The sequence below is a fragment of the Clarias gariepinus genome, chromosome 26 (assembly GCF_024256425.1).
Source record: "Clarias gariepinus isolate MV-2021 ecotype Netherlands chromosome 26, CGAR_prim_01v2, whole genome shotgun sequence".
NCBI lineage: Eukaryota > Metazoa > Chordata > Actinopteri > Siluriformes > Clariidae > Clarias > Clarias gariepinus.
The window spans coordinates 20,864,547-20,878,616 of record NC_071125.1 but is presented as its reverse complement, the minus strand read 5'-3'; the positions used below and the strand labels follow the sequence as shown (position 1 = coordinate 20,878,616).

The following is a 14,070-nucleotide window of genomic DNA, read 5'->3' as shown; positions in this document are numbered from 1 at the left end:
TGCTGTGTGCCTAAAACGTCACTGATGACGCAATCGATATGTGCGTTCTCTTTCCCGGAAATAAACTTAGACAACTGTTAGATAGAGTGCGCGCGCTGTTTTGTCAGTTAATTCGGGTCGTTTTTCTTATCTAAAATGAGTTAAACGTAGTAGTTCGTAGGTTATTATCACTGTTAGGAAATATATTAATAGTTTGAAGTACTATTAATTTAAAGAAAAGGACAAAACTGCACTTGTTTGTGGCTCATCATGTCGTCAGCAACAGACTCATCGTCCACCTCATCCTCATCTTCCTCCTCATCATCTCTGGACTATGAGTCGATTCCAGTCACAGCTCTGAACTACGGCGTGAGGAAGAAACTGGGTCTGTACTTAAACCCCACTAACACGGTGGCCGCAGACTGGACGGACATCGCGGAGAAAATGGAGTTCACCTACCTGGAGATTAAAAACTACGAGAAGCGAGAGAATCCCATGCAGAAGCTGCTGGAGGACTGGCAGACCCGAGTGGAGGCCTCGGTGGCCAGACTGCTGGGCTTCCTGGAGCAGACAGACAGGAAGGACATCATCTCGGACCTCAAACCACTCATAGGTCACTGTCACTGATTTCTATATATTTTTTTTACTCATGCACACAAATCAAGTGATGAGATTAGCCTGGTGGAGTATTACAAAAATATATATACTAAATATTGTCATTTGGTTCACACACACACACACACACACACACACACATAGGACATCATATTCATTAATGGATTATTGTGATATTGATCACTTTTTCCACACATGCACAATTTCATACAATTATCCAATCAGCCATTCTATCCACAGCTTGTATACATGTATGTGTATTTATACTACAGTATGTATTTGGTGGCTCAAACGCTTAAAGATTTGTGTTACTCGTTGTAAGGTCAGAGGTTTGAGCCCCAGCACTGCCAAGCTGCCACTGTTGAGGCCTTTATCAAGGTCTTTAATTACCCCGTCCCCTTCAGGGTCGCTGTATTCTGGCTGTTCCTGCACTCTGACCCCAAACTGTGATATGCAGGGGGGAAAAAAACATTTCATTGTGCTGTAAGGTGGTTGTTAGTTTTTTCGGCTGCTTACCTACGAACGGTTGCACAGGTTTTACTCCGGATGTTCTTTCGGACGCGACCCTCCCGTTTTATCACGGCTTGGAACCGGCACTGCATCCAGTGGCCATTGAACATCCAGGAATTGAATACAATACTGTGTTGTAAGGTACATGTGACAATTTGAATCTTAATCTTAATATGTACACTGTACGTTTCTGTTCCTTTTTTGCTTTTTCTTTCTCCTCCATTAGGGCTCACCACAGCAGTCCATCTATTTAATTCAGTACATGTTTTTTACTTAATGCTCTTTCTTTTTCACCCCTCACTAATTTATCCAGGGTTGGGAACTTGTGCAGCCTTCAGTGGTTGGTACTCTGACTGGGACTTGACTTACACAATACTGACTTGTCAAAATGCCAGAATTGCCAACCTTGCTAAATGGCTACGAGTCAGATTTCCAAAATAAATTAATCCACTGCACTCATTAAACTTCAAGACATGATTGGAATTGCCATGTGACTTGACATTAAATAGAAAGATGATGGATTTATTTTTTGTCTAGAAATTTTTGCCAAAACACCTGGGTTGCTTCTTAAAAGCATCTTGGTACAGAATGCACAAAGGAGTGACGTAAGGTAACTTACAGTATATGAGCATGCTTTACAATTATGGTAAGCAAAAAAGCATCTAATGACATATTAAGCCTTAAAGTGGATGTGCTGCAAAATCACAAAGACCTTTCCCCCACAGACCTTGCAAGCTACCCTGGGTACAAATTCCATCCAAAGTAAAACAAGACCATGTTTTTGTTTTTTTTTTGTCCAGTTTATAATACCCAGTTTACATTTTTCTCCCACTTCTGATGTTTAAACATTACCTGCAGAGCTTGAACTTTATCTGTAAGATTTCACGGCTCTCCTTCGCCAAGGTTTGCTGATTGGATAATTGCACAAATGTGCTGTGAATGTCCTGATGTTCCTAATAAAGTGGCGTGCCAGTGGATTTCAGTCTGATACGAGTAAAGTCATAGTTTAAACTATGCTATGTCTCCCTTTTTGTGCGCAGATGATGACTGCAGGAAGTACTTAGAGAGGCAAAAGGATCTTCCTGTCCAGGTCCCTGAGGTGGACAGCAGGCAACTGGATCGAGGCATAACCATAAACGATGGTGTGTGTGTGTGGTTTTTTTATTTGTTAGTTGTTTTTCTGCTACAAAGCTAGGTTTAATGTGAAAAAAATGTGAAATGATGAATGTCTTCATCCTGATCAGGTCACACGCCGGAGACCTTCGATGCTTTCATATGCTACTGCCAGAGTGACTTCCAGTTTGTCCACGAGATGATCCGACAGCTGGAGCAGACCGATTACAACCTAAAGCTGTGCGTGTTTGACCGCGACGTCCTTCCCGGGACGTGTGTGTGGACCATCACCAGCGAGCTCATCGAGAGGAGGCAAGCCTCTAAAGATTTCCAGCCTTAATCTTCACAAGCTATACTTTGAACTGTGGCTTTTTGCTTTTTTAAGTAATTAATAATTTTTTGGGCTGTAATGTTATAAAAAGGATGAGATGTAATAAGTTGTATCCTGACATTTCGTTTTTTAGGTGCAAGAGGATGGTGGTGGTAATTTCTGATGATTACTTGGACAGCGATGCCTGTGACTTCCAGACTAAATTTGCTCTCAGCCTTTGCCCAGGTCCGTTTCTAAACATCAGTTAAATAATCTTATTTTTTATTGTTTTTTTTTTTTTTTTTGTTTGTTTTTTTTTAATACAAGGGCGTTCAAGTCAAACCAGGCCTTGTCAAACATGAAGCTTTTTATGAATGAAGATGTACAACTCATCGGGATTTACAGAAGATTAAAGCATGATGTTGAATCACGGTGATGAGACACGTAGCCGCAGGAAAATATTTCAGTTGTTTTTAAGAAATCCATGAATGACGATTCCGGTTGAGATGGCTCGTTCTCGTGGACATTCAGCGAGTGGAACACCAGATCCATAAAAAGTCGACGGATAACTTCTCGCCAACTCGTTCACCAACACCACTTAGACATTACAAAACCCCTCACTTCAAGCCTTTTCCATGTGTTTAAGCATTTAAGGGGTTCCTGGGAGACCAGTGTTTCAGACGTAAAGAATGGAGAACAATTATCTGAGAGAACTTTCTACCTAAATGGTGTCTAGCACTAGTGAAATACTGGGATAAGTACATTAGTGTTTTGACTTGAACACTGCTTGTAGAAACACAGATTTAGGGAAACTTCCTTTGACTTATTAACCACTTCCTGCCTTGTTGCTATCATGTTTTGACCCCTTTTTTTTTCCTCCCTCACACAGGGGCTCGCACCAAACGGCTGATTCCTGTGATCTACAAGCCCATGAAGCGGCAGTTCCCCAGCATCCTGCGCTTCCTCACAGTGTGCGACTACACCAGGCCGTGCACACAGTCCTGGTTCTGGGTTCGACTAGCCAAAGCCTTGTCCCAGCCCTGAGCAGTGTACGCCTAGCCCCTGTTTAAACTGCCACAGCTTTTTTTTTCGTTATCATTTACAAGCCCTGCTACACGTCCTGAACGTTTCCTGTTTCAGTTACCACAAAATGACTTCTCAGTGTCTAGATGCAGAGCTGCTCAGTGTTTTTTTTTCCTGTGAAGGTCACAGCTGTAGCTAGTTTAATTGATGGCTTAAAGATAAAGAACGGGGTGTTTAAAAAAAAAAATATATATGCGTCATGTATACTACTGAAGGTTTGAAATACTAATGCAGATTTCTGAATATTTTAATCCATAAGCATATACAGGTAGTGTGGTGTGTGTGCCAAAAGTATGTGAACACCTGACCATCATACCTATATTAGATTCTACATTCCCAAACCACAGGCATTAATATAAAGCCCCTATACCATTCCCCTGTATTTGTTGCAGTCCACATTTTTTTAATATATATTTTGCTCTATTTTTAGGAATGACCAGGGGTGTTCAAATACTTTTGGTGATTTTATATTAAGCACAATGCAGTGGTTATTTTAATACCATCAACTTCTGATGGGAGAAGGACTGGGAAAAATTGCTTAAAATTATAGTACAGATATGTGAGATAGTATATTATACAAGGCAAATCGGGACTTTTAATTCAGAGCACAGTAATGAGACCAAAAAACCCTCCATTATTTCTTTATATAATCCCATGCTACACTAATGCACTTATCCCAACATTTCACTAGTGCTTGAAAATATGCCAAAGACATGATCTGACTGCTTGCTTTACACCTGAAAACCACTGGCCTCCCAGGAACTCCTTTAATGGCCGTAACATGTTGAAATGATTTGGACGAAGTCAGGCCTGTGTAGTGAATGTGGCAATAACTTCCAGAAGTCCTCGAAGTTTTCTGTAAATCTCACTCGCTTTTATGGCTTCACAGACTGGAAATTTCCTTGTGTGTTTAAGTCCCGGTTTGACTTAAACACACCCTCATATTTAACAGTATATTTACATCAGGCAATTATGAGTTTTGTGAGAAACTCAACTTTTCAAATCAGTGTAAATGTAAACTGTTTTTTTTTTTTTTTTTTTTGAAGGGGAAAAAATAAACATGAGGTTATGGAATACTCGTCCGTAACTCATCTATTTGATATTGGAAGGGTCAAATGAGTCAATTAAATAGAAGAAAGGGGGAAAAACGATGCTTCACACAAAATGTGACTGATCACTAAATTTTTGCTTACACAGTATTTATATGAATCTATCGTCTATATGATCACAGAACTGTGTTCTTTGCTTCTGACAGTTTTTTCGCTGCTGCATGTTGTTACAGGAATATTTCACTTTATTTAAGTTAATAATTTTTGCTGTCATGTGTACTGCATGATGATTGTACAATTTCACTTGATCTTAAATGATTTCTCATGACCTGAACCACTTGGCCAAAGATGACTACATGAATACTTGTATATCAGGACATGATTTGTCCAGTGCACAGAAAACCCTGATTGTTTATTTAAAATCATTAATTTTACACGAATCATTTCAGTTAGTGCATAGAAAATGTATTTTTAAAAATTTATATTTTTTCTAATCTTTTACCACGTGCCTTATCAATGATGTGATTGTCAGTGTGCTCTGTTTTTTATATTATATATGTTATGCCCTTTTTGTAGTATGTTTAATCTTATCCTTTCTTAATAAAAGAATATATGTGTGGTACAAACATCTTTGTAATGAAATTCTAATTATTATATATAACAGAAGACTTGTACTTGGATATGTAGAAGTAATAAAATAACCACTCATTACTTTTCTAAATTACATTTATTTAATTTAGAAAATGATTTCAAATGAGAATGAGCTGATCCTGATAACCATCTGATTCTTTTAATGATTTAGCTTTAAAATGCTTTTCAATTGAAGCAGTCAAGTCCAGTTAAACTTTTAATAATAAGGCATGAAGTGCAATTATTAAAAAAGGAAATCCTAACAATAGAACAACAGCCAAGTCTTTTTCTTTTCTCAATCTAATTCTGAACTCTGGGTGGCACGGTGGCTTAGCGGTTAGCACTGTGACCTCGCACCTCCAGGTTCGAGGGCTCGATTCCCACCTGCATGTTCTCCCCGTGTGTTGTGGGTTTTCTCCAGGTTCTCCGGATTCCCCCCACAGTCCAAAGGCATGCAGGTTGGGGTAATTCTGATGGATTGTACCCAACCTTCCCATGTGGTATAGAGCGTGAGTGGTAGGATCTGATATCCAGTGTGATCCTTCATTTATACATCATTACATTTAATCTGGAACACAAGCTGTTATATGGAAGGAGCTGCCTTGTTGTATATTTAGTATGAATGTTTCTTTAAATGAAGTGAATCATTCAGTCCTTCAGTAAGCGCTTCTTCCTGGTCAGGGTTGCCTTCGATCGCTAGAAAACAAAATTTGAAACAGATGCACTGGACCCTGTCCGTTACAGGGCACCACACCCACATTCACACACTCATCAGTCATATCTAGGGCCGGGGTAGATTAGGTAGTGCATGAAAACCCAGAGGAATCCTACATTAAATCCAGCTGTGTGCATTTTGCATGCTTCTGCTGTTTGTTTAGAAATGTTTTTAAAACTACTCTGGGCTCTTCCAATACAAGATGCATTTAGATTTTTCGTGTGTCCACATCACTGTGGCATTCCAGTTTCCTCCCACAGTCCAAAGACATGGAGATTAGGCTAACTGGCGTTCCCAAATGTTCGGAGTGTATGAATGAATGAGCATGTAAATATGTCTGTGTGTGTGTATAGATTAGTGAGTGATAATCACACGGGTTGACTCCATTGACTTAATTAGTCCTACTTTAATGTGCTTCATATGTACCAATGGCGTACATTGGTACATATGGCGTTCAAGTCAAACCGGGACTGAGTATTCTCTTCCTTATTTTCAAAATCTTGCCATTTGTCAGTATATAGAAAATAATTCTATGTCGGGATTTAAGAAGCAGTGTGTAAACAGTTCGGTCTTCCTTTGCAATGTTTGAACATCCAGCAAAAGATGAGCCGATAATGTGTTTATGGTGAAATTTTTTTTTTCCATTTTCTTCCATTTTTTTTCTATTAATACCCTGTATTGAGGTAAATAAAGTCCTGTGAGAATAAAATACTCGCCACTTTTGAGCTCCATGGTGGTACCAGGTCATCTTTCTTGTAAGAAAAACAGTGTTTCAGCACTCTCACAGATGTATGCGTAATGGACAAACAGTCCAATGAGAGTGCAGAGGTTTGACCCCAGGTGTCTCGGTGGCTCTGTGAGAAGCGCTTCTGCGTAACAGCTCCAGGTTCTCCTGTTCGACGAGGAGCTCGGGTTACGACCTGTCTGGGATTTCGCAGTGTCTGTGTGGGTTTCCTTCGGGTTCTCATGTTTCCTTCGACCTCAAAAAAAACATGCTGGTAGGCTGATGGGCTGAACTGCCCCTTGGCTTTAAACACAGGTAGGAATTTCCAAGGGGGAGTGCAAACTTTTGCACACAATCATCTTTATTTACCTTGCTCTATCATTCCTGGCATATTTTCTTTGTAACAATACAGGATAATACATTTTAAATTATTACACTCTCAGAATTAAAATATTGAGGTCTGTTCGAGTCAAGCCGGGACTTTTGATTGTGCAGAACCGAGTCATGAGAGTAGGAACTCCTTTTTGTTTCTCTATATAATTCCTTGCTACTCTAACGCACTTATCTAAGCTTTTCACTAGTGCTTGGATACCATCAAGGTAGCCGCTCGTATTTCCATGATTAATGCTTTTTTCCTCCATGCAGAGGCATTTAGGAACAATAACAGCTAAGGCAGGTCATAGCTCTAACTTTGAGGCTAAATGAAATGAAAGCAGCAGAACGAGGATTCAAGCCCTGCTGGGAACAAACACAGTGGAAAACCGCAAACAGTTGCATATGCAAAACAGCTGGCCTGGTAACAGAGGACTAGAAATACATCGACTTCCTCTTACACACACGAACCTTAAATGTACCGAACACTGCGACATTTTAATTAATCTGAAATTTGGACATGTGTAAAGATATTATAGATTAAAAACCAATTAATGCAGTTGCTGAATGCTCAGATCTAATTAGACGAAAGCTTTAATAATCAGTCTGACAGCACAAATAATAATAATAATAATAATAATAATAATAATAATAATAATAATAACAATAATGATAATAATAATAATAGATTTGTCTCTATATTTGCACAGCTATGTTTTTCTTATATTTATATAATATCTATTATCCTCTTATCCTCTATAGCTATATTTTCTATAGCTAAAGTCTTTCTATATTTTAATTTTATGTATGTATATTGTATGTATATGCATATGTATCCCATATTTATTTCTTATTAATAATCTTTTTTAAAGGTCACAGACTGTTTTATAAGCCTGTGACCTTTTACTGCATATTGTACTATTGTAATAATAATAATTGTAATAATAATAATAATAATAATAATAATTATTATTATTATTATTATTATTATTATTATTATGAAAAGACATTTATTTAACATATAATTTTAGGGAAGGAGTAATACTGTTCATGCTGTGCTGTTACCCTCAGGGTGGGTGATGATTGTTTTTATATAACAGTATTCAAGTGTTTTATTCCTTATATTTTCACCTTTATATCCACAAATGTGTCACTATATATTCATACATAGTGTATAGTGTATATTTAGTACATGCATAATGTACAAGAGGCGTTCAAATCAAAATGGGACTTTTCTGGGAATTTTCTGATAAATGAAGGCGACAAACAATTGACATTTACAGAAGGCTTCAAGCACAGCGCAGTGATTAGACTTTTAGCCGCAGTAAAACATGTGGAATAGTACAAACACAGTACATGAATAATGATCCTGGTCGAGAAGGCACAACGCCGAATACCTTGAAGATTGAATGATAATTTGTCTCCAACTTGACGCAAAGACACTTCTGTCTGTGGGAACTTTGCACGCAATCATTCACCAACACCACTTGCACGTTTCAGGATCTTAGCTGGGAGTTATTGTCACATCTCCCATATAATCCTGATGTCGCTCCAAGTGAGTTCAACATGTTTGTGTCAATGTAGGAGTTCCTGGGAGGCCAGTGTTCTACACCTTTAAAGGGAGTTCTACTTATATGTCAATATATTGATGCTGTGTGTCGGTGACTCAACCACAAGGTGGCAGCAAATGATTCAGCCCTAGTCCCAGAAAATCAGTGCTAGAAACCATAAGGTCATGGTTTGAAGTCATTGCTTGACGCTTTCTCCCTTACAGCTCAGCTCTGCTCTTGGATTGGATTTGGCCTTACTTGGATTTGAGTTTCTTCCAGAATCTCTGGCAACATCTTCACATTTTTTACAGTTTCATTTAATACCAAAGCAAGATTATAAGAAAGGGAAAGAAAAAAAGAAGAAATAATCCAGTTTGCTACTTGGTATGTAGCTGTCAACCTCTTTAATACAGTTACAGAATCCAGCATAAAAGCATACAATCATTAAATGATTATCTTCAATCATATCTCAATTACAAGCATGAATGTTGTGGTATCAGGTTTTTAATAAATATATATATATATATATATATATATATATATATATATATATATATATATATATATATATATATATAGTCCAATAATCATTATAATATTGAAATACTTATTATTTCATAAACCACATGTTTACAGCTAGAATAGGTTTTGAGAAATATATGTTTATATTCAGGGAAAGACTTTATGCACATTCATTATGTGCATCAGATACAGTACAAAATGTACAAAATTATATAGTATAAAATTCTTTATGTACTGGCCTTATAAACTAGTCATTCAAAAATCAGGTAAAATGTATTAAAAAAAGAAAAGAGAGAGATAGAGAGAGAGAGGGAGAGAGGGAGAGAGAGAGAGAAAAGAGAGAATGAAAAAGAAAGCAAGTTTGACAGAAAGAGAATGAAAGAAATCCTCTATTTAAAAATAAATAAATAAACAAACAATATTAAATATACAAAAACTAAAGGAAAAAATATGGATTAAAATTCATGATTGTAAAGAGACATATATATATATATATATATATATATATATATATATATATATATATAAAAAATTTTTTTCAATAGGCGTGCATTAACAACACACAGACTCTATAAAGTGAGCCTATCAGTAAAATGATAACATTAAAACCATGATGCAAATTTTACACAATGTGGCACGTGACCGCCCCTTGGCTAGTTCTCGTCCTTTTAACTGGAAGTTCATTTCCGCCATGATGGGTGTTGCCATGATAAGCAATTCTGACGTATTACCACGTAACACTTAACAAATTGTCATTAATAGTGCCTTAATTTAGCATGTTACATAGCAACATTATTTCCATTTCTTTCTATTCGATATTTAAGCCGCACCGCATCCTTTTTCTGCTTATTATTCTTAAAAGTTTTCTGTCAACACCCAAGATGGCCGCAGTCTGTGTCCGTGTATGGGATACAACCCCAAGATGGCGGCCATCCACGTCCGCATTTAACTGTACCCACTAAACATGGCGTCTAACTGAGTCCGCGTTTGTGGCGTCAGCACCCAAGATGGCCGCCCACTGCGTCCGTCAGTGTTCCGCAGGAATGTGGAAGGCGGCGGCCGCGGCGCTAGTGCCAAACTTTGGGGAATGATAGCGGGTGCTGTATGGGAGAGGGAAGTACCATAGCTGGGACGTCTTGAATTTTCTTTAAAAAAAGAAAAACAAACAGCAACCTGAGACTGGAAAGCTTGGATTCGGAGAGTGTTTCAAATCTGCTTTAAAATACGGCTTTAACGCAACCTTTAAGCCATGTCGGAGGACCTGAGCTCCCAACCCTGGTCCATTAACAAGGATGACTACGAGCTACAGGAGGTCATTGGTAAGTGTTTTGGAAAATATAAATATAAAGCCACACAATTTGTTCATACTTTGAGCCTTTAAACGTTGACACGCACGCGGTTATTACGTTAAAATTGTTCGTTTAGGAATAGAGTTGAGGCATTTCACGTGGGCCGAATCCTGAATGACACTCCCATTCAAACGTAGTGCACTAGGTCTCACCTAGAACGCGTACTTCTTTCTGCTCTAGGTAGTACACCTATATAGGAAGTATTCCGCAGTTTATGATGCGGCCGCAGTCGTTGCCAGGTAGCTTGTTAGCTCCGGGAGTTGTTAGCTCTGTTTTACGTTAAATGAATAAAGTATTGTTTGATTTCTTAACGTAATAGTAGACACAATATAACGTAAAGTGTGTGTACATTCATGACTGTAAAACTATTTCTGTATTAATAATTGTTAGGAAGCCAGGTTTCGGTTTGAACTTGCTGGGTGTACACTGAGTTTGGTTATGTTAGCTTAGCAAACAATGCTCAGGCTCAAAGAAGAGCAGGTGGGTTCACCAGTGTGTGTGTTAGTGTGTATAATTGTGTGTAAGCATTTGTAAATAGAGAATTACTTCCCACAGTGCCTTTTTAATAACTCTATTCAGTTCTATCACCTGAGCTCAGGTGTTTAACTGGTTTAGGAAGTGTCTCAAACCGCGCCCTGTTCACTACATAGTGCACTACGGTGGTCCTGGACACTTGGTCAGATCCCATATCGCTCCTCGTACTGCTTAATAAACATATCACACACTTACAGAATACCCATGCTGCACTTCTTCATGCAGTTCTGTGAGGGTAAGGACACAGGGGACGCAGAGGACACGGAGGGGACATGGTGGACCAGGTTTAAACCCTGACTACTGTACATAGGTATGAGCTGCTCTTAGATAAGTTTGAGGATGTTGCACAATCTTAAGTGTGTGTAAGCATTCATAGCTACATACTGAAGGAGAAGACTTTATTCAGTGCTATGACCTGAGCTCAGGAAGTGTCCCAAACAGCACATAGTGCACTAGTGTGATACTGGAACCTTGGTCAGATCCCATATCACACAATTACAGAATACCCATGATGCATTTCTTCTAAATCCAGTCACGTTCTTCCACACCAAATTCATCAAACCATGTCTTTATAGTCCTTACTTTGTGCACAATCATTTTGGAATAGAAAAGGGCCTTTTTCAAACTGTTGCCAAAAAGTTGGAACCATAGCATTGAACAGGATGTCTTGGTACTGTATGCTAAAGCATTAAGATTGCTCAACACTGGGGATAAGGGGCCTGATTGATTGAAACACCTGAATTCAATTATCAACAGGTTTGGCCGGATAGTTTCGTCCATATAGTGTAAGACATTTTATTTGGCCAAACCTTCCAAACGTATAAAATAATGTAAGAATGGTGCAGTGTGTGTGCCAGAATGGCAGGACTGCCAGGAAAAAAACAACACAACCCTGGTAGCTCAAAGCCTGGCTCTTAACCCTCCATTTGGGGGAAAAAGCTCCTGCTGTACGAATACGTCCACATCCATGTGTACGTGTGTGAACGTGAGTAAATGAAACGAGCCGAAACCTGATAATGAGGTTATCTATAGGATCCATATGGCCCTGCGGCTCTCCTGTACGTGCGCACGGCCCGTCTCATGTTTGTGAATTACATGCTGTGGCCTTCGTCACCACATACCCCCCCACCTGCATGCTGAGACCCAGGCCAGGCACTCAGTTTAACTGCGTGTGTGTGTATGTGTGTGAGAGAAAAAGTGAGTAAGTGAGAGAGCGTGGAACAGACAGACCTTACTCTAGAGATGCTCTTCTCTTCACTGGAGTGTAGAAAAATGTCACTGCACAAAGGTTAATTCTTCCTCCTGTTGAGTCTCCGTCCTGTTCAGTAGTTACAGTATTAATGAAGGACGTAGTGTATTACGATCAGTAGCAACACACTTATGATGGCAGTCATAATGGATGGATTCGGTCAACAGTTCCTAACACTCCAGTGATGATCATATGAAGTGTGTGTGTGTAAGCAGTTAATAAAAATGTATTTCTCAACTAAGATTTATAAAATAAATCAAATCACAAAATGAATTTAAAAGTATAGCATTTTTCGTATCAAATACTATGTATTGTTAATGTTTTGCAATTTTTAAAAATAAATAAAATAAGATTTTAAAAAGAATGACATGTTTTATATTTCAAAACTACAATTTTAAATAGTTTGAGTTAATTCCTATTAATAATAAATAAAATAGTATTTAAAAAAAATTGGTTATATGTTATATATGTTTTAAATAAAATATAATTAAAACAACATTTAAAAGTTAAATGTTTTTTTTGTTGCATCACGTTTTTATAGTTTGTGAGCAAACCTAAATATGATGCTCATTATGTGACAGAAATATCTTAAAATATAATAGTGATGATGATGATGATTAAGATTATTATAAACCATTATTAAAAATAAATAAACAGGTCGTTATTGTGCCTCATGGACATCAGGACGTTGGGGGGCGGGGGGGGGGGGGGGGGGGTGCTCAGTTTTTAGCACACTCAGCACAAACCATTGTTTTGGTTACTTCCCAGGTCGAGCGCTTGTGTTATTCCATGGATATTTCCAACTCAGGACACAGCAGGACTGTGCAGCGCCTCTCTCTCTCTCTCTCTCTCTCTCTCACACACTTTTTAATTCCGATTTTTTTCAGTTGAAATGAAAAGCTCCTTCTTGGATGTTTGAGTTTTATTGTATTTACAGGCCTTACCTGCGCTCAGCAGCGCTTATGACGCAGCGTCTCCTTTTAAATACTAAACTCTAATCCTATACATTTGGACCTGAAATCACACCGTCAGTATTTTACAGCGCAAGAATGACCGTCTTTTTCATCTGTTAGATTTAAACAGGAATGGTTGTTGCAATAAATTCCAAGCTGTCTGAAAAAGTGAGATTGATTAATTAACGAATATGGTTGGTGATGGGGGTGGGGGTGGGGGGGTTGTTATGAGCTTGTGTTACGGGATTAGTCTGGCATTAATCAGACTCAATCAGAATAACCGCAGGAAACACACAGGCAGGATGTTTCTTCACGCAGCATCTCTTTGAATCTCCAGCTTTCCAAGGAGAAGTCTATCAATAATCATAAACTGTTCAGCCCGGAGAATCCCTGACAATGTGACGGTTAAAACTTCAATAACTTGGTCCTAAATTAATTTCTCTCTCTAATTACCGTGCGGTCCAAGGCGTGTTTAATCAGTTTTTGAACCATGTTAACATGCTAAATTATTACGATGAAATTTTCTCATAGCGGAGATGGGGAGAGGGAGGGGGCGTGTCAGGCATACCGTACCTCTCGCCTCACGGTCCGAACACTGACAACAGGCTCGGCTTAACCCAACATTCGCCATGTTTTGATAAGAGTCATGAAGTCGGTCGAGTCGTTTAATTCTGGGCGGATCTTGTTTGCTTGAGGGGCGGGGCCTGACAGGTTTCCTAACTGAACGGTGAATCTGTCGTGATATCTGGATTGCATGAACCTTGTCTTATTATGTAAATGGTATAAAGCACTTGGGGCGTGTTTTATTATAGG

The 14,070-nt window shown here is 38.6% G+C and overlaps 2 protein-coding genes across 3 annotated transcripts in view; both read left to right on the top strand.

Moving 5' to 3' along the window:
* Positions 1-75: 75 nt before the first annotated feature.
* On the top strand, positions 76-5,281 carry myd88 (MYD88 innate immune signal transduction adaptor). Its single transcript, XM_053488342.1, has 5 exons — positions 76-592; positions 2,145-2,246; positions 2,349-2,529; positions 2,682-2,773; positions 3,417-5,281. Exons 1-5 carry the CDS (start codon positions 250-252, stop codon positions 3,569-3,571), a joined length of 873 nt encoding a protein of 290 aa, XP_053344317.1. The 5' UTR covers positions 76-249; the 3' UTR covers positions 3,572-5,281.
* A 4,928-nt stretch (positions 5,282-10,209) lies between these two features.
* oxsr1b (oxidative stress responsive kinase 1b) overlaps positions 10,210-14,070 on the top strand; it is a 58,054-nt gene continuing 54,193 nt past the window's right edge. The window contains exon 1 of one of the 2 annotated variants that reach the window (XM_053487816.1): positions 10,210-10,491. In XM_053487816.1, the coding sequence (XP_053343791.1) occupies positions 10,422-10,491 (70 nt within the window). In that variant the 5' untranslated portion in view covers positions 10,210-10,421. The remainder of the gene's footprint in view (positions 10,492-14,070) is intronic. The other variant, XM_053487815.1, reaches the window with a different exon arrangement.